Genomic DNA, 21,531 nt, shown 5'->3' with positions numbered 1-21,531 from the left:
GTTTTGTAATAAGTGTAATCAAATTAATTTTTAAGTTGACTCATAAAATATATGTTATTTACCGGAAGGGATGTCAGCGCGGAAAATATATTTTCACGAGTTCTTAAAAATCCAGTAATCCACATATAATCGATGCATGTTATCTTTACTTTGACTAACGCCGCATATGCTGCATGACACTGTCAGCTAGTTAGTATTACGACTATTAATATATGCTTGGTCTTGTACTATATATATGTCTTATTGATTAATGTAATTTTCTACACAATAAGCGACTATCTCTTTATACCTATTTATAAGTGTGTTTTAATAGAAATTTTACTCTAAAACCTGTGTTGCTGTAAATGCATTGTCTGTTTCTATATTTTTTTGCCTACAATTTTGTGTTATACATTTTCCTAAAAGTTTGTAATTCATGCTTTCACTCAAAATATTAAATTTACCAATAGTTTTATGTAGTCTATACACTAGCGTTTGTGTCACTGTGGATACACATTTTACTGAAATTTTTGTGTACAATTTACACAACATTTTTTGCAGTTAAAAACCCATCATCTTGTGTGGTGTGTTTTTATTCCATACAAATGCATTTCAGATTTTTCCTATATTATATAACAACTAATATGGCTGTTTAACTTTCGATTTCTTCTTCGTTCAGTCAAAAGATGTGATTTTCAAAAGGGACTGGGAACTACTTTATGTCCATGGCACAACGTAGAAGGTGACGATGACTATGACTGGAAACTTCTTACATCATACTCATCATTTTATGAATTTTATGACCTACCACGCTATGATGCTACAGGCTTCAGTATTGGTAAGATGGCAGCGTTTATAGTGAATAAGTGTTGTATGTGCAACTGCTTGAATTAAAAAAAGAAAAATGATGAAGAGTACTTAGGATTTGTCTTTAAATGACAACTCGGATTTTAAACGTCAAACAGTAAGTTACTTCTTAATAAAATCTAACGTCATAAATATATTGCTGGATCTAAAATAGATACTTACTTAAAATTAAAATCAGATGTAGTTTCATTCAGCTAAAAGACACAAAAATAGATGATAATTTTATAGCTATTATGGTTTTTTAAAAAATTTTGTTTATTGAATTTGTTAAACCACGATAATTTTATATTTCTTTATATATAAAGTCCGCATATATCTTACAATTTTTCATGTGTTGTAGGACGATATTTTTACTCTTTATATATATAGTCTACATATATCTTACATTTCTTCATGTGTTGTAGGACGATATCTTCGTTTGGAATCATATATTTCAGGCAAAGCTTGGTTGGTTGGAAACTATCGCAACGACTCTCTCGTGTGTTTTTCATTTTCGTATTACTTGCATACCAGTTATTATAATACATTGAATATCTACCAAGAATATTTTCACAATGGATACAATCTTTTACTGTGGTCATTAAGTGGTGATCAAGGAACTAAGTGGAAAAAAGGCCAAGTCACAGTTAATTTTACAATGGGTCTATCTAGGGTAGGCAACTTACACATATTTATACAACTTAAAATTAAACTTCGGCAATTTGTCCAAGCCCCTTACTTTTTCTTCATAGTTAATCGTTGAAGCTGTCGTGCGTAGATACAAAAGAAAAATTGTAGCTCTCGACAATCTTGCTTTTGCTCCAGGAAGCTGCAACACAATACCAAAGGTGGCCATTCCTAACAATGCTTTTGGTAAGTATTTGTTTTCTTGGAATGTGAAGTGTTTTGCTTGATCACTTTTGTTGTTCTTATGTTCTTGGAAATTTTCTAAATTTTTCATTTGATTCATAGTTAACTTACACAATGAGACAGGAAACATTGTATACAATAAATAAATCAACTGTAGAATTTTAATTGTCAGTCAACGTTTTATTTTCATTAATCGTCTTTATAGATTGTTCAATTGGTTCATTCTTTTCCTTTAAAAGTAACAAATGTGAAAAATGTCCCATCTATACATATCAACCATATCCAAAACAAATTCGTTGTCTTCCATGTAATGATGGTAAAGGTACCATCAATGTTGGTGCAGTGAGTGAACGAGAATGTATAAAAGGTAATTTTTATTATTATTAGTAAAATTTCTGTTTTGAAAAATCAATGTATTATAAACATATTTTTGTTTTTATGTTTTCCTTATTTTTTCTACTAAATAGAATAATCCCCAACGTAAAAACTTGTACATACCTTGTTTGCAGAACTAGATTTGATAATATACTTATATGTCGTATGTTATTTCGTAAAAATCCGTATTTCTTGCACGTCTTTCAACGCTCCATTCTGTTACGATAGAAATAAAGACACTACTTGTTGATTTTCTTTATCAATTTCATGAAGCAGCATTTTAAAAATATTTATTCATGATTTTGTAATTTTGAACATCGGGAGTATTTGCGTTGATTTTAACCTTGATTATCTATACATAACCACATGAAGGAAACACTTTGACAAAATACTAAAACAACAAAGATAAACTGAAACCATGTACAATTGAACAACAATGTATATATGGTAATTTTCAGCATTGCTACTTACAATTCAGTATTAAAAAATCAATGTATTGTATAGTTAATATATTGATAAGTTTTTGCTGTCACTACTTGGTGTTTCACGCCATAGGGCGATGTTCAGGAAACTGACAGATAATTTATTATTTACTGTATATGCAATTGGTTATTAGGTACTAGATTACATAACGGCATGCACTACAATAAAGCATGTCTGGATTACCATTCTTTAAACTTATATATATGTACTTTAGAAAGATAAAAGTTTATCCGGATAAGTTATTTTATTAATGGTGGATTTAGGTGATTGAATGACGTGAAATATGTTGTTGTGGGTTTGGGTGTATTGTGAATAGGATTGTGATAATATATATTATTACCGTGAGTTGCTGTGGTTTCAGTGTCGTTAGTAGATTTTTTATCGTTTTTCTTTAGCTGTGAATATATACGATAGGTATGTCAATATGTTTGTTCATTGTGTCGTTGTCTTTACTGTACCAAGCGTCTTTAAATTTGCGTGCGTGTTTTGGTATGTGCGCGGCCGAGAACTTTAATTTCTGTCCAATCCTATGCGTCGTTATTTGCAAACGTGTGTTCTGTCGTTAATGAGTTTGGATTTCGTCGTTTTATGGCGTTTTTGTGTTCTGTGAGTCTTGTTTCGATTTTCTTCGATTTTTGTCCTACATGTATTGTTTTGAGCAATCTTTAAATGGCATCATGTAGATTGCGTCCGTTGTATCATGAATTGTTGTTGTTTTGTCTTTATGTTTGCCAAAATATGATTTGTCTTTTGTGTTGGTTTGTTTGCGACGTTTATATTGAATGGTTGAAGAAGTCATGCAGTCTGTTTTGATGCTCCGTTTATGTATGCATGGATGTGATTGTTTTTACTGTTTCATCGGGTTATTCGTTACTTTTGTTGGTTTGGGTTTTGTTTTGTGTTTTGTTTATAATTTTGTTTATGAATTTTCTATGGTAATTGTTTTTTATAAATGTGGAGTATAAGTAATTGCGTTCTGTTTTCTTAGCCTTTTCGATGTTACAATAAGTGTTGATTCTGATGAAAAGTTGTTCGTATGCAGCATATTTTGTGTTGTGTTGGGTGATTGATGTTGAAATCAAATATTAGGTCTGTGTGGCTCGTTTTGCGGCACAATATGTGTGTTTAGTGTGCTGTTCTAGTCAGTGGGATACAGAGAAAAGTAAGTTGTTTTTCATGTCTTCATCTTTAGTAAAGGTTATGTTTATTATTGTATTGTTTAAGGTTTGTAGGATTTGTTCAGTTTTGTCTTTCTTGACAATGGCAAAGATGTCGTCGACATATCTTTTCCTCAGACTGATGTCTGTGTTGTTGGTGACCGATTGTGATTCGAGTTGTTGCATTATAATTTCTGCGGTGAAGGTGGATAGTGGTGACACAATTTGTGTGCCTGAAATTTGTCTATGGTATGAGTTCTGTAAGGAGAATTGAGTGAAGAGGCAAAGACTGAGTAAGTCTAAGATGTCATTTTTGTCAAGTTGTGTCGTGGCTTGCCAAGATTTGTCGTTTGTAAATAGTTCGTTTTTAATACTTTGGCTGTGTCTACTAGTATGGATGTGAAGAGTAATGTCACGTCGTAAGATATCATAACTGTGTCTGTGTCTGGTTGTAGTTTAACGGTGTCAATGTTGACGAGGAAGATGGTGGCGTTTTTGATGGTGTGAGGCGAACTTTTGACTAGAGAATAAAGAATGTTACATAGATATTTTGATAGTTCATATTTAGGTGATCCTGGAAGAGGTACGATTTGCTGTATATAATTTAGCTGTTTCTTTGTTTTTCTATTAATAATATAGGAATAATCCGTAAAAATTTGTAGATATACCTTGTTTGCATGGCTAAAGTTGATAATGCACTGATATTTCATATGCCTATAAAGTAAAAATCCATATTTCTAGCACGTCTTTCAACGCTGCATTCTGGTACGATAGAAATAAAGACAGTGCATGTTGTTGATTTTCTTTAACAATTTTATGGAGCAGTAGTTTGAAACTATTTACATATGATTTTTCAATCATTGAACATCATAAATATTAGCGTTTATTTGTTTCGTTGTTATTTATATATAACACGCATACGAAATATTTTAACAAATTGCTAGTTCAGAATATACCCCCAAATATCGCATTTAAATTGCATATAGTAAAATTTGTATTTAGGTTAAAAAAGTATATAAAGTAGAGTTATATATAATCTTTTCTTCAAAATACTTGGAAAAGTTACCAAGACAGTCCACATAACATTTAAAAAAAGCAATTTTAACATTCATAATCTACAATTCGACATATTTTTAATAGTAAAGTTACCGTGGGTTTTACAAATATATTAAGTATATAGAACGATCTTCACTCTTGCTGGAAGAAATTTTTGTCATTAAGTTGTTTAGTGAAATTCTTCATAAATTTAGTGAACATTAAAGATTTTTGTGTGTCGACGACTTCTGAGACTGGAAATTTTTTTACACAATTTTGATTTTTTTGCTGAACTTTCAGCAAACGTTGCCAAAATACAAACAAGAATTGCTGATTGATTAAAAACGTAAAATAATTTGTGTATTTATAAGTTTGATGCTTTTATCATTTAAAGTTTAAATGATATAGAATCAAACTAGAATCTAGGCGCTAGGCGCTTCGACGCCCCCGTCTTCCGTCTTGTTGTCGTCCTTGACGTTGCGCGTGCTCTTCGAACTTCGTCTTGCAAGTCTTTCCAGCCCTCGATCTTTTTGCAGCACCGCCCGTCGTCTGCTCGCGGGATGGCACATATTCCACGCGGTAACCGTCGGAGGGGTGAGACATGTTGCCGTTAAGAATACCTGCGCCGAAAATACTGTCAACGACATTGTCCCCAAGCGAGCTGAGGGCACCGAGGGCGAAGGGGATAGCAGCATTCTTCGTGTAAGGGGCTATCCTGATGGTGGCTCTTAATAGCCTTGGGGGGAAAGCCAATCCCCCGCGGATCATGATTGCAGTTTGCCGTTCAGGCGGGTGCGTCTTCATTTGGTTGGCGGTCCGGTCTCCCGTCCCCTTTCCCATCAGCATGGGGAGCAGGCTCAACCCCACCAACGCCCAAGGAAAGCCTCCACGCTGCATGAGCATTTGTGACTTGATCGGGTCGCTCATCGCTTTTTGCATCTCCAACGGCGACACACCGTTTCCTGGTCCTAACATGCGTAGGAGGGGAAGAAACCTGCCATATTGGCGGTTTGTCGTCGCGAGGTGACCCCTGCGATAACGGTGGTTGCTCGTTTTTAGATCACCACCTTCCATGTTGCTTCTTGTAATTATGCTAGCATAATTACACTATGACAACAAAACTCTACACGTCAAATGTAATTATGCTAGCATATGTAATTACTGTATAAATCAGACGACACTACAGCTGATTCCTTTCTCTTTCGACGTCGTGTACATATACTGATCGAGGCACAGAAGGTTCACTTTGATTGACGTGGTGGCGTCGGAGGGGAGCGCAATAGGACTGTCCGCCACTGCCGTGAACTGATAATCGATTGTGAGATTGCCCCGCGCTTTTGCGTTATCTGTGACACCAGGTGCCATTTTAAGGGTATTATCGGGATTAAAGTCAGGATCGGCTCCGCCTGCTGTGTTTGTTGCAAAGGCATTGCCATTGCGACGGTCCACTCCATAGAAGTAGGTCTGCAAGGGGATAGCTTTCAAAGCCTTCTTGGGATCCAGCTTCTTTAAGCAGAATAAGTCACTATCCGATTATTGCAACTTCCCGATCGAGCTCTCCATAAGACTCAGGATGTGCTGAACCGGCTGCATATCAGCCACGACTCCACTCTGCGTGACCTCTTGTCCGTTGAGCTCCACACGGATGTTTTTTACCCAACTAAAGGCTGAGCTCTTGGGAGTGATCCAATTGGGATAATTGCCCGTGTTTGGGTGGTTGCGATTGTCTTTTACCGCGTACCGCATCTTGACCATGAAATCCGATTCCGAAAGTGCCATAAAGTTGTTTGCCGAGCTGATGTCTATCCCAGTCGAGAGACTTGGATTGTCCAGATAGAGAGTGACCCTAGCTCGCCCCTCAAGCAAGGACACCTTATTTTCGGTTCTCTCCTCGATGGCATCCTGGACTACCATCACAGGTGACAACAGACCGCGGAAGGGCTCGTGGATTTGGGATGTGTCAAGAGTCGTCGCCATGGTTCACCTTCGGTAAATGCGTCAGTGGCTTGTACCTCCAATTGGATGGAAGGGGGTTGTTTGGTCATGTTTAAACATGGAAGCAGCAACAAGCGTAGTCCTATCCGGAGTGAATAACTCGCCGGCGGTCAGCCGCGGCCTCCTCGAGCCAACTTTATGATGCGGGTTAAGGACCTGAACACTGCTGGAAAGCCGATTTTCGTCGAAAGTGCCCAGTTTGAGCTCCATTATCTAAATGTCGGGCCTAAAAGCAACAAGCTGTACGTTGTTATTGGTGACAGCGAGACCGCGCTCAGCATCCTAACGGGGACATACACAGAGGTCGGGCACCTCATCAAAGTTATAAAGCAGACTCTTGCCAACGCCGGTCATGACGGTATAGTCTTCAGCTACGTGCGGGCTCAGAGCCGAGTTCAGGTCAGGGTGCCGGCTGGTAAGACCTTGAAGATGAAAAAAGATAGCCCATCCCTCATCCTCGGTTTAGGCGTGATTGCGGCAGGTAAATCGTGGGATGCCGCAGGTGGCTCTTTCGGAATCGTGAAAATCCTTCCTTATGCAGTAGACCTGAGGGCGGGTCGGCGGGCAGTCCTCCTTTACACGGATCTGATCTACCCCGCTGTGGAGTATGAGGACAACTCTGACAGCCGAGTCCTCAAGACCTTTCTCGTGCAGACACTCGACGGTATTAACAATTATGTGTTTGCTAAACCCGACTTGCGGCGTCTACGCCCCTACCAACAAGTTAATGAGGTGTCCTTTTGGTTGAAATTCAACACTAAAGAGTACATTTCCAAAGGGTATCCGATCTTTCTGGATCTGAGAACCGTTTATATCGATTAATTTTAATCAGAGATTTAATGTGCCAAAAGATGATATGAACAACGTATCAAGCTAATGATGGGTCTTCCGGAGGAGCTTTGGGTTGCCTGCCAAGGTGTTGCTGCAGCAGCTGGTCACGATCTCAGGGGTCAAGATCTGCGAATGAGAGGTTTTCCACTTCTGGAGTTTGGCGATATTGCCGATGTCCCGCTGGAGGGATGGAGAGAGCAATGTCTCGGGAAGTGTTTGTCGACATGGGAAAAAAAACCTATGGTGCGCGGTGCGGGCAAAAGGCGGCATTGCTCATTGCGGTCGCTGCCCACTTACTGTAGAAGCGCTCCAACACCTCGAGAATATTTACAGGCGCATCACCGAGAATTGATTAACGATGGCAAGCAGCACCCTTGTGATTTTTAGACTCCAACTCTGCTTCTTGTAACTATGCTAACATATAATTATGATAGCATATAATTATGCTGGCATAATTATGGTATAAGGAATGGAAGATGGCTTACCCGCTCTTGAGCGTTGACATCGAACGCCTCCTGAAGGCTGAGCGAGCCCGAGGACGGTACGTTGGGGTCTGTAGCTACGACAGCCTACCACATCTCCACGATGGGCAGTTTTGCATCAGCAACACGGACAACATCTACCCTCTCCATGATCCGGTTAAAGGGGGGCACCACTGCCTAACTGTTTGTTGTACTGGAACGCATGTGCTTGTCTTCGATAGCTTTGGACGTGCGCTCGCTGAAAATCTATGCTCAGCTGCACAGATATTTTCTGGAGGCCTTTACCGAGAGGGTCATGATTACGAATACGTTTGCTGTGCAAAGTCGAGCAACGGCTTTCTGCGGGCGCCATGCTGTCCTGGCAGGGCGGCTGTTTATAGAAGAGGGTTCTGTAGAGGGACTTTTAAAAAGATTAAGGGGGATGTTCGGCAAAGACACTCTAACTAATGATCAGAAGTTGCTCGACCTAGTGCCTCTGACCACTGGTGGTGATCCTGACGATTTTGAAGCTACGAAGTCGCCTACGACACGTAGTGTCAAAGCCGTCGTCCCGACAAGGCATGGTCGCGTTTCTACGGACGGAAACGTTGGCTACTACAGTCCTGCAGGGTACTGGCGCGGCCGTGTTGCTATCCCAAAGCTGTCTAAAGAGGCTGGCGTCGGCGAGGATGTGGCTCATGAATGGCTAACAAAACAGGCCATCTGGCAGATCTACTTACCCGAACCCGCGCGAAGTGCTATCCCCCGACCTAAGTTTGACATCAGCACCCCGAATGAGGTCCACCAGGCCGATCTCTTGTATCTGCCTCACGATCGAGTTGAAAGACGCACATTCAAATACGCATTGACGGTCGTCTACGTAGCAAGTCGGTATAAGGTGGCCCGGGCAATCACAGACAAGACAGCGACCCAGGTTGGGAAGGCGTTAGAGTCTATTTATGCCCGTGGGCCTCTTTGATGGCCTAAAGTTTTACAAGTTGACCCTGGCTCGGAGTTCAGCGGGGCTGTGCAAAAAGCGTGTGATAAAAATGGTGTCACGATTCGACGGGGTAAGGTCGGGGTTCATAGAGATCAGGGGATCGTAGAAAGATTTAACCGAAGTTTGTTGGAGCGATTGTTCGGTTACCAGTATCATCGCGAGCTGGCTGAGCCCGAAACTCGAAACAAAGAATGGGTATCAAGATTACCTGAGGTGCTTAAAGCGCTCAATAATGAAACTACTCGTTTGACGGGTGAAAAGCCCTCCCTTGCGATTCGGAAGAAGAGCGTTAAGGCCAAACCCGTTGCGCCGGCGCTTCGTCCAGTTGGTTTCAAAAAGCAGGGCTTGCCATCGGATGTTATGGTGCGGTATTTGTATGCGCCTGGGAAACTCGAGGCTGGCGAACGGCGTAGGGCGACCGATCCTATCTGGAGTGTGACCTCCCACCAGGTCGAGCGGGCTGTGGTTGAGGGTGGGAAGCCCGTGTTGTATTATTTGAGCGATGGGCCCAAGCGCACGTTTGTGCGCGAGGAGCTCCAAGTGGTGCCCTTTGAGACCGAAACACCGTCCGGCTTAGTCAATGGGGTCCTGTCACGCTTTTATGAAAGCTTTCACTACGAGGTACTATCTTGCGCTTAGCCGTGGAGCAGCTCTTCTACTGTAATTATCACATCATAATTACGCATTTATTTCTTCACCTGCGCACCAGCTTTCCTATGCCCGTATGCTAGGGTAGAGATCCCATCGGCCGCGATCCAACGCTTCGTGTCCTGTGGGCTCAACGATGTCTTGTTGACATGCTCGCCGAAGATCTGATGCCCGCGACTGCGCAGCATATCCATACCGTGGCGGAAGCGCTTTGCTTTGAAGAGCGCCTCTTTGTACTGCGCATGTGTTACGTGCGTGGTCCCGAAAGAATAACTATTAATTTTGGTTCTATTTCCACACGCAACAAAGATAGTGTGAACCAGTTATATTTCTCAAACAATTTATTAATAAAGCGTAAATATTAAAGTAGATAAGTGTCTTAATAATAATATAAATAAGTATGAGTAAAACTTATCTCCTCTGTCTGAGTACAACCGCGAGTCTTTATTCTTGAGCGTTCGTGAGTCCAACAATGACTCACAATAGTTTTCCAAATAGATTAAAGGCACAGAAGCCAAAAGATAGTTATGGCACAGAAGCCAAGATAGTTGTCTGGTAGATTGTAGCTTGTCAACCTACTTCGGTAGGCTATGCCTCCTAAGTTTCTCCTCGTAGCTTGTGCTCGTAGGTTGTCCTCGTAGGTTGTACTCAGTGGTCTAAACTACTGATATATATATATATAATATCTAATGGGAAGTATTGTGGTTTTGTGACCTACATCCCATACGCAATACAGTATGTTACAGCAAGATACAGTTAACCACAATAACAACAAATGCGGTTGCGGTTCTAAAGTGTTTACGCATGTAAGCAAGCTTCTAGCGCATTCCATCAAGCTTCTAGATAACGTTCTAATTAATTATATATGAAATTATAATATGATATAAAAATGATATTACATGATAGTAGTTGCTATCATGTAACAGCATGACTGATATGCTTTTTCACGACGGCCTTTTTAACACCTTTGGCTTTGCGCTCCTCCTAACCATCGGCTTTCAGGATAGAGTACATCTTGGGCCTGAGCCCCACAAACTCAGCGATAGGCGCCCCAGCGCACTCGTCCTTCATTTTCCCCAGCACCTTCTTGTTGGCTGTGCTGAACAGCGGATGGTCTTTGGGGTAGTTGCTGGTGTCGTACTGACCGGCGTTGCGTCTCATGTCGGCGTACATGTCCTCAGTCTGGATCTCCAGCACAAGGCTGTCGGTGTCGGTGTAGAGGAGCTCTGCTGACGACCCGTACTGCACCTTGAGATGGTTGAAGTACCAGTCGTACATCAGATGCTTCGAGAGGTCGAGAACGCTCATGCCCACGAAGACCGGCCGGTTGAGCAGCAGACTGCTTTTATTCATGTGAACGGGCTGCGAGGTCTCCCGCATCGCGAAAGATGAGATGCCGATTGAATGTCGGCTTGGCGATAAGTTGCGGAGTCTTCCGGAGTTCGGTGTTTTTCCGGATGTAGGGCTCCATCCATGGGCTTTGATCGAAGCGGAGTGCCCCTGTGGATCTTTTTCAGGAGCATGCCAAGCTGCAGATAAAGCTGCAGATTCCGATAGTGCAGGACGTATCGGGTCTTGTCGCGCAGATTGGGGACCAGCTTTTCGACCTCGTGAGACGCACCCCCATACATCTGTTTGAGGAGATTTTGCTGGTAATCCGACATCCACGCGTTGTCGACCTTCAGGCGCTCTGGCGCTAACGGATATGCATTGTGCTCGTCATGCAGGTCTTCTGGGTACTCCAGATCGACTTCGAGAATGTAAGGCTGCGTTTACACGATACCGGATAAGTTTTAATCCGGATTAAATTTGTGACGGATAGGCCCTGCGTTTACACGGATCCGCTCTGATCCGTGCAAGTTTTGTGTCGGCTAAGCGGTCCAATTTTGTACCTGAAAAATCGAGGTACAATTCTGTGCCGGTACTGTTCCATTCTATATCAGTTACCGTGTAAACGGTTTAACCAGGTAAGTTTTTAACCGTTTTCACTGGTATTCGACAAAACAGTGAGTCAGTGCTCAGTCAATATTTGTTTAATACTGCATTTTCCAACATGAGACAGATTCTGATGAGCATTTTTGCATTTATTTTTGGTGCTGTGGCGACGTTGAACGTTGTTTATGAACTGGCGTTGGTAAATTTGGTAAATTATCGAAGGCAAAGACAAAGGTAAACGCTTGATGACAAACGGAGATATGTCGTTCTTTGCATCTGAAATACAGCATAAGTTTTGGATTTACGGCAGAAAATAAATAACGCAGTATTGTAATCCACACATATTATGACAAAACTTACTGGCTTATTCACTCAAAAGTTTGCTTCATTTATTTTCAATTCTCTTTTTAAGGTATGCTACATTGCTGACACAGTCGTCGATCGTTAGAGGGAAGAAAATAAAAAGTAAAAGAAAGGCAAAAGGATGTTGGGTGAGGCCTGGGAGAACATCTCTGTGGTGGGAAAATTTCTTATCCGGTGCTGTAGTAGGTCATGAATGGAGAGAGAACTTTAGGATGTCACAAGACAATTTCATGAAACTGTGCAACAAAGTCAGAATCCCACTTCAAAAGAAAGTCACGAATATGCGTGTTCCTACATCTGTTGAGAAGCAAGTTGCTATGACTTTATACTATCTTGCTGATGAAGGAAGATTACGAAAAGTTGCAAATGCATTTGGCGTTTCCAGATCAACTGTATCATTGGCTATTAGAAGAGTATGTTTTGTAATTTCCACCGTATTAGGTCCTGAGTACATCAGATTACCTCAAAAAGAACATGATGTATTTGAAGCTGTCTCAAATTTTTATGAAAAACATGGCTTTCCACAATGTATTGGTGCTGTAGATGGCACTCATATCTTTATTAAACAACCAGCCAACAATGCAAGTGATTTCATCAATAGGAAGCATAGATATTCACTGAATGTGCAAGCTATTGCAGACTACAAGTATTGTTTTCTAGATGTTGTGGTCAAATGGCCGGGGAGTGTGCATGATTCAAGGATATTTTGTAACTCAAAAGTAAATGAGATGTTAAAAGAAGGTTCAATTCCCAGTTTGCCAAGAGTCCTATTGCCAGGCACTGAACCTGTTGGAATTTGCATTCTTGGAGATCCGGCATATCCTTTACTCCCTTATTTGATGAAGGAATTTCCTGGTGGGGGCAAGACTGCACAGGAACAATTTTTTTGGGTATCGACTTTGTTCAGCCAGAATGATTATTGAATGTGCCTTTGGACGCCTGAAGAGTAGATTTGGGTGTCTGAAGCGTGAAATGGACATAAACCTTGCTGATTTGCCAAATGTTATTTACAGCTGTTTTGTATTGCACAATTATTGTGAAATGAATGGTGAGATAATAGCTAATGAAAGAGTAGATAATGCAATAACTTATGACAGAGAAGTTCAACCTGCATCTTCAAGTGTACGGAATCAAGGATGTGAGGCTTCAGCAAAGGCAGTAAGAGACATTTTTGTGCAGTATTTTGATTAGAGATTATATCTACAAACACCTTATTGAACAGACTTTACTGATAATAATATACTTGTACAAAGATGATTTAATTGTTCTTGTACATACAATAATCCATTAGTTGCATTTTAAGTAATAAAATTATTGACAAAAACATGACAAAAAAAGGCAATTTAAAACTGTTTAAAATTATATAAGTACTTTGTCTAAAAAGTATATTCATAATAATAGTTTTTGTGCAATATTTAAGCAATGTATTACATTAGATTAAACAATGGCAACCCTAACACTAACAAATGTATGTTGAAGTATACCTATTAAAAGAATAGAAATCCTGGTTCTATGACTTTGAAAACGGTATAAAATTATCATTGGTATTACTATGGCTAGACTCGCCATTGTTATTAGTTGACATAGCCGCTTGTTGGTATCTCCATGGTTGTTGAAAATTTGGAAAGTTAAATTGATTTGGTTGCTGTTGAAGTGATGCAAGCAATGCAAACCCATGACTTAGTGTATCATTAAGTGATGAAATTCCTTTGGCAAACGCAGTCATGTTTTCTTGGTGCTTCTGTTCAGCTTTTTCCATTTGTTCCACAATCCAGTTCTTAAGACTTAAATCTTCCTTCGCCATGGCTATCATCTGTTTCTCAGCAGGTATTTTCTTATTTAACTTTGAATTTTTCTTTTGTTGTACTTTTGAGATGAGATTCCTTCTAGCTTCACTTACCCTACTTATTGCATCAGTATTTAAAATCACTTGTTGAGCAGAATTGTCGAGTGTTTCACTGCTTACATCAGAAAGCTGAACACACGATTTATTTGATACTCCAGAAAGAGAGTCTTCGGAATCACTGACAGTTTCGGATGTGCTTGGTATGCTTTCTCGAGCATTCGATATTGCTTCTACTGCTGGGCTCCCACACCAAATACTAGCACATTCATCGTATAAAACAGCTACAACTCTACCGCCTCCGCTGCGTCTTCCAGAATCAACTGCTTTTCGAAAACAAAGTTTAATTCTTTTGGTTTTAGCTATTATTCGACTTTTGGTAAAAACGCTTGATATCGTATCATTAACATGTGGAAATCCTTCCGAATTTTCTATGGGATATTAAACGCTCGAGGTATCTTTCGCGAATTTCATCGTATTTCGATTTAACAGACTCCCAGTCTACACCTTCATTTTCTTTATCTACCTTATAGGCAGCAATCACATCAAAAAGAAGAGCCATCTCCTCGTCCGACCAAGTAAAATTCTTTTCTTCTGACTCGGACGATTTTTTCCTTTTAGCAACGGTAGCCATTTTTCTCTCATGCTATCATTGCACATGCGCGGTACTCGAAACTTTTATTTCTCTCATAAATGTACAGGTTCCGTGTAAACAGAACGAATCCGTCACAAATTTAATCCGGATTAAAACTTATCCGGTACCGTGTAAACGCAGCTGGTTCAGGGCCGCCTTGACATCCTCTTGGGCAACCCACTCGAACGCGCCTGTCGGCAGCGGCTGCGACATTGCCCAGCCGTACAGGTTATTGGCGTCGTAGTACTGGATCCAGCATTGGGGCTTCCCCGGATCGTAGTCTGGCACCTTGGGGTTGTTGGCCTTGGCGAAGCGCCTGCTGACCATGCTGATGCCGCCGCGCAGGCCCTTCTCGATAAAGAGATGCATGTCGATGTCGGTGAGCAGCTCGAGCTCAACCCCTATGTGCTTGAGGAGAGCGTCCCAGCTTAGGCCCGGGCTGGTGTGGGCCGGGTCTAGCCGGTATCGCTCGAGGCACAGCTTTCGAAAGTTTTCGAAGACGTCGGCGAGGAGGAGGACATTGGTCCGAAGAGGTCGTGGTAGTCGCCGAGGCTTGTGCAGCCAAAGGCATCCCGAACCCTTTTTCCGTGGGCGTAGTCGCCGTCGGTAATGCCTTCGCCCGAGAGCTTGCTGTAGAAAGCCTCCTTCGGCGGGAGGGCCTCCTCGTCGAATCGGGACCAGCCGTCCATGTACTCGTAAGGGTAGAGCCCCTTCCGGAGCAAGAGGGTACGCCTCTGGAGGTTCGGCTAGTAGTCTGCTGTGATGCGCATGTCTCGCGGGTCGCTGGCTTCCAACAGGCCATCCAGGCTTGAGAGCATGAACTGGGCGCTGTCGATAAATCAAAGCTGGCCGATACTGAACGAGATGTATTTCTCAGCGTTGTTAGAGATGCAGGTGACCTTCCCTTCAGTCTCTGCTAGCCCCGCAGGTTGTGGAAGACAACCGGTATGATTGTCGTCTTCGGGCTGAGCCGCAACTTCAGGTTGCACTCATTGTGGGCCGCACCTCAGTACTTGCCAGTAATGTAGCAGTGGTCAAAAACTAGGTCAGTCCTGTTTGATTTACAAAGAAAATAAAACTGAAATTTTAGCGTAAAAAACATTTGCATACAAACGAAAGGCAAATAAATGGCACTTGTACATTATGCGCACCCAGGTTGGGAAGGCGTTGGAGTCTATTTATGCCGTGGGCCTCGGTTGAGAAAACTGTGTGCTGAAAATTTTTGTCATAAACACTTTAAGCAAAACCAAAAGTCAATTGAGAAAACTGTGTGCTGAAAATTTTTGTCATAAACACTTTAAGCAAAACCAAAAGTCAATTGAGAAAACTGTGTGCTGAAAATTTTTGTCATAAACACTTTGAGCAAAGCATTATTGAAAAACCACTTTCAGGTCTTGTCACGCCGAATATCGACAGAATATAACTAAAATATTGAGCATATAACTTACCTACGTTCCTCTTTGCAATGTTCACCTGTAGCTTTCAACGTCGTCAATGTGTCACACAACAAAGCACCACTAAAGGCAGATTCTAACAAAACTCCCATGGTTGTTGGTGGTATTAGTTTCTTTATTATTCTCAGCCTTGTTGTCGTTGTTGCCGTTATTCTTTATAAACGAAAGAAAGCTTATGGAGGATTTTACATTCTAACCATGCCTCCGCTTACTGACTACATCAAAAAGTTAGATCCACACACACCGATCACGAAGCAAACCAACAAGTTACCTTATGATACGGAATGGGAGTTTCCAAGAAACAGACTAAATTTCGGTAAGTGTGCTTTATCGCTACTATGTGCATCGATATGGCATGAGTGCACGCGGACCTTTAGAAAATAGGTACAACTGCTTGATGTTTGATTTCTGAGGAAAGAGTTTCAATGTTTAGGAACACAAGTGAAAAGCCACTGTTGAGGGGTCAAAAATTTTTAATGGTCTTGGAAAGAGGTGTCTATCGCAAAACAATACATATCTAGATTTTGTTGTTTGTTTGCTAAAGGTCTGCAATTTTTTTATTTGTTTCGGACCGCATTAGTGCTATTAGGACAATCACGTTTGTATTTAAACGCTAGTTGTGCTAGTACAAAGTTTACTATATAATCAACATTCTGTAAATTGAAGATTGTTTGTAAATTTTTTGCAGCTCGAGAACTTGGCTCCGGTGCATTTGGCAAAGTATTTTTGGCGGATGCAATGGGAATTGGTGCGTTTGATCCTCGTGGTAGCACTAAAAGAAAATCAACTAGACGTCGTTTTGGTGGATCCGTTCGACGAAATCATTCCGTGAACAACAACAAAATGGCAAAAGTTGCCGTAAAAACTCTTAAAGGTATTTTTTCACTCACTATGCAGAAAGTCATTGTTGAGAAAACCGTCCTTGTTATATTAATTTTGGTCGTGTCAACGGGCCGCAAGTTGGGATTTTGGCTCATTTAAAATGATGCGTTAGTGTTTACGTCTGGAAGACATGACATGTATTTATATTGAGAATTCTGGTGAAGATTTTGGATTTTATAGAATTTTCTCTTCTCGTCATCCTACAAATTTCACTCACGTTTTTTCTGTGCTTGATCTTTCAAATATTATTACGGCAAATCGGTATTACGTTATTCTTAATGCAGTGCAATAAAATAACTGGGAAAATATTCATTTCAGAGGACAGTGGCGAAACGGAATACAAAGATCTGTTATCGGAGTTAAAAATTCTCATCCATGTTGGCGAACACAAGAATATCGTAAACTTATTGGGTGCATGTACTGAAGGTATGTCTATAAAACTGTCTTTTACTCTTTTACTTAGCGAATGTTCATTCATTAAGTTATTTAAGATATGCATTGATTAAGTTTATGTTGTTGACTAAGGATTAGAATGCGCTGAACTTCTTATACAATGTTTTTATTTTTGAATATGGAGTCTTTTGTATTTTTATATTATTTATTTTTGTAATGTGGTTCACTAAAATTTATAGATTTTTTTATGTATTTGGTGTTATGAAAGGTTCAAGTTTTGGATTCAATGCGTAGCCACTTTATGGCCAATTTTCAATCTTTCAGGTCGAAAAAGTGAGCTCTGGGTGATCATAGAGTATTGTTCAAATGGAAATCTGCTTCAATTTTTGAGAAATCGCCGTGAAATCTATGAAATGGAATGGAAATGTGTTTCTAAAGATCCAAATAATCAACTAACGATGACGGACCTTGTTATTGCTGCTTATCAAGTTGCAAGAGGAATGGAGTTTCTTGCTTCGAGACTAGTAAGTATATGTTCTCCTTCATTCTTGCTTCGAGACTAGTAAGTATATGTTCTCCTTCATTCTTGCTTCGAGACTAGTAAGTATATGTTCTCCTTCATTCTTGCTTCGAGACTAGTAAGTATATGTTCTCCTTCATTCTTGCTTCGAGACTAGTAAGTATATGTTCTCCTTCATTCTTGCTTCGAGACTAGTAAGTATATGTTCTCCTTCATTCTTGCTTGAGACTAGTAAGTATATGTTCTCCTTCATTCTTGCTTCGAGACTAGTAAGTATATGTTCTCCTTCATTCTTGCTTCGAGACTAGTAAGTATATGTTCTCCTTCATTCTTGCTTCGAGACTAGTAAGTATATGTTCTCCTTCATTCTTGCTTCGAGACTAGTAAGTATATGTTCTCCTTCATTCTTGCTTCGAGACTAGTAAGTAAATGTTCTCCTTCATTCTTGCTTCGAGACTAGTAAGTAAATGTTCTGCTTCATTCTTGCTTCAAGACTAGTAAGTACATGTTCTCCTTCATAGTCTTTCCATGTAAAAATTTATCGCTAAAATTTATGGATAAACAACTGAAAGTGTTTTGTATACTATTTACTTACGAACTTTTTCTTTTCTAGTGTATTCACAGGGATTTAGCAACCAGGAATATCTTAGTTACTGATAACTACGTCATCAAAATCGCCGATTTTGGTCTTGCCCGTGATGCGGGCGAAGACAGTCAACATATTAAGACTTCCACCGTGAGTAAATACTGTTTTGTAAAAATGTATATTGATTTGCTTATTTTTTCTGAACAGATACAGTATTAACTTGCACAACTATGGTTTTGTAATCATTTTTTGTGTAGCAACATTAAAAAGCAACACAATCTTTATATGTATCTTTATTCAGTTCTCATACCTGATGTTTTGATCCTACTGTACTTTTGCAGGGATTACTACCAGTGAAATGGATGGCTATTGAGGCAATTATTCAAAGACTCTTCACCGAAAAGAGCGATGTGTAAGTTGTAGAATAGTGAAGTGAATGAAGTCCATGCATTGAAGACTATGTTAATTTTCGGCAAATTATCACACTCCTTCATGCCTAATTTTTTTTCTTCTGTATGTAGTTGGTCATTTGGTATTGTATTGTGGGAATTGTTCACATTAGGTAACTACTGTGTTTCTATAATATTTAATTTGGATTTGATGCTTGCTTCCTGTTCAAATGTTTTTCTTATTTTTTGATATCATTGAAATAATGATTTCATGACTATTTTGTTTATGTACAGGTGGCACACCTTATCCTGGTGTTCCTCCAACTGAGGTTGCAGATTTACTTGCACGCGGGCATAGAATGGAACCGCCTCATGCATGTCCTGAAGAAATGTAAGAATTTATGTCAAAATTCTTCGTAGGATATTAATTCACTCAGTTTAAGATTTACTTTATTTCATGCAGATCGACACTTATGATGGAATGTTGGCATGCGGATAAAGATTGTAGGCCTACATTTTCAGAACTTGTTAAAATCCTCGACAAAATTATCGAACTTCATACTTCATCTGAGGTTGGTAATTTACTTTGCCTCTAGTTTCTCGAACTTATTGAAATGCTTAACGAAATTATTGAGCTTTATACTTCGTCTGAGGTGTGTAATTGACGTTGTATCTTGATATGCGTCGTGTCTTAAAATAGAAATTATTAATGTCGGGAAATAGGCGTGTATGTGTTGTGGCATCGCTTAGGGATCCTGGAAGGGGCAGGTATCTCCATAAATTTTTATGCCCACTCTTCCATTTGAATTTCATCAAATATTTTCAGGCCTTGTCCACAAAGAAATTATCTTTCTAACTTGTTTCCCCCTCCCCCATCTTGGAGAGTCTACGCCATTGTTTGTATGCTTCTTGTTGCTCAACATTCATCTCTTCGACAGGGAGGTCAAGGGTACCTCGAGGTACAAGGTGAACTAATGAACGACTATTTATCGCCATCCGAGGTGAAGACTCCAGAAATGGATCCATTTCAATGCAATTCTCCCTTACCACCAGTTCCATCGCCGGCTGATAACGAAAGTCTTGCGCATTTACCAAGAGATCAAAATGCGACGAGGGATAAATTCCGTTTTGACAAAGGATTTGGTAATAAAGGAAGAAAGGATAGCGAAATTGAGAAAATGCATAATGATCGTAAACCGGAAATGCCGAAGCATTCAGATGTAAATTTGTAAGTTTGTCTAAAAGTTGTTAGTGATTAGAAAATATCAATTGCCGTCCCAATTTCACTTTGGCATACACTAGGGGATTTTTGAAAAAAGTTAAAACGTAATTAGCAATTTTATTTTAAAATAGATCACTTTCTATTAGTTTGATCTCTTGTATCTATTTGTTCTTCCATGAATGATTTACATTTCAAGTACATAAATTACCGTTTAAACAGTAAATAATTTGATATAAATATCAATTTTTGGCAGTATTTGTCGTTCAACATTTTGTAGGCAGAATATACCAGGCTCTTGTTTTGCTTAAGAGTATTAAAATGTGTTGAGTGGCCGACAGTCATTGTTGAGTGGCCAACAGTCATTGTTGAGTGGCCAACAGTCATTGTTGAGTGGCCGACAGTCATTGTTGAGTGGCCGACAGTCATTGTTGATGCTCGCTTTAATGAAAGTTGACTGGGTGTTGAAAGAGATTTTGATAGGGTAGCTTATCGAGAGAGAATTTATTAAGCAGTTTATTTATAGAGAGAATTCCCCCGATAGTCTATAGAGAATATATCCCCATTTAAACTCCATAGAAATAATACAACGTACAGCCCGAAGAGAGACTTCACCGTATAGACGTGAAGAAGTAATTTTTTGTTTTTAGTTTCCCTGAAAATTCACCCAATAATCATAATGGTGGGAAAATAATTATGAAAGAGAAGACAATAGATGAACACTTTACAGAAAAAGACCGCGACTCGTCGGAGGAGAAAGAACATCATCCGTATTATGCTAATTTGCACAAGTCATATGTGTAAACTGGGGAATGCAAATTTGAAAAACAGTTCGTTATTGCAAAGAAAGAGAAAAGCTACCAACAGAACTTTGCCATCGTGTTTATGTAATATTATTTTTAATGTGTTGTGTTTTCGAGCGCCAAAAATAAGAAGTATCAACTCAAAATATGCTAAGCATTTAAATTGTAAATATATTCTCGGAATTGGAACCAATCTCCACAGTTCTACCTATCTCCTATGTTGATATAATATGCTCTTGTGTTTCACCACCAACATGGCGGTCAAATGTGTTCATATATTATTCATGTGTCATGTGTTCATGTATTATCAGCAATATGCTTTTCGCAAAATGACTATTGCTCTCTATTTTTTTCATAGAGATAAGAGACGATATAGTAAGAGACGACTTCTGGCGGTTTGCTAATGTAAGTTTTCCCTGCTGTTAGACACTCTTTCAGGAATCCGTTGCTGTCACTTTCGATGCGCGACAATGTTGAATGCTTATCCTGTTTCATATCGTCTCGCAGGCTTTTGCTCAACGTATGAGCCAGTTCCCAAAACTTCTTGTAAGATATTGATAGTGGAAGATTGTAGGTCAATGCACCGAAATGACACGCTACGTAATCAGGTGGAAGTCTAGGTATGTGGTCTGAACCGACTTGCGTCAGACATGTTATATAATTCGTGCTGGTCAAAGGCAATCCAATGACGTTGATACGGTTTTGAAATGAAAAATGACAGGCAGCAAGGAGGGTCCCTGTAATGGTACTTTTGTTTCTTCGGCATTCTTGAATAAGGTGTCGTGTCCAATCGGCGGGGATTTTACGAATGATGACTTTTGTTTTTGGTG

General features: G+C 40.0%; 2 protein-coding genes across 2 annotated transcripts in view; both read left to right on the top strand.

Moving 5' to 3' along the window:
* Positions 1–21,531, top strand: part of LOC124447350 (vascular endothelial growth factor receptor 2-like) — a 66,385-nt gene that overhangs the window by 36,652 nt on the left and 8,202 nt on the right. The gene's annotated exons all lie outside the window — the stretch shown is intronic.
* Positions 1,372–20,908, top strand: LOC124447353 (platelet-derived growth factor receptor alpha-like). Its single transcript, XM_046998267.1, has 14 exons — positions 1,372–1,498; positions 1,578–1,698; positions 1,901–2,062; positions 15,935–16,225; positions 16,598–16,783; positions 17,110–17,217; positions 17,509–17,708; positions 18,318–18,440; positions 18,632–18,702; positions 18,812–18,852; positions 18,974–19,070; positions 19,143–19,251; positions 19,618–19,907; positions 20,549–20,908. Exons 1-14 carry the CDS (start codon positions 1,484–1,486, stop codon positions 20,700–20,702), a joined length of 1,968 nt encoding a protein of 655 aa, XP_046854223.1. The 5' UTR covers positions 1,372–1,483; the 3' UTR covers positions 20,703–20,908.

The sequence above is a fragment of the Xenia sp. Carnegie-2017 genome, unplaced genomic scaffold (assembly GCF_021976095.1).
Source record: "Xenia sp. Carnegie-2017 unplaced genomic scaffold, XeniaSp_v1 HiC_scaffold_22, whole genome shotgun sequence".
NCBI classification, from domain to species: Eukaryota; Metazoa; Cnidaria; class Anthozoa; order Malacalcyonacea; family Xeniidae; genus Xenia; species Xenia sp. Carnegie-2017.
Note: the sequence above shows the minus strand (reverse complement) of the source record. Positions and strands in the feature narration are given on the sequence as shown.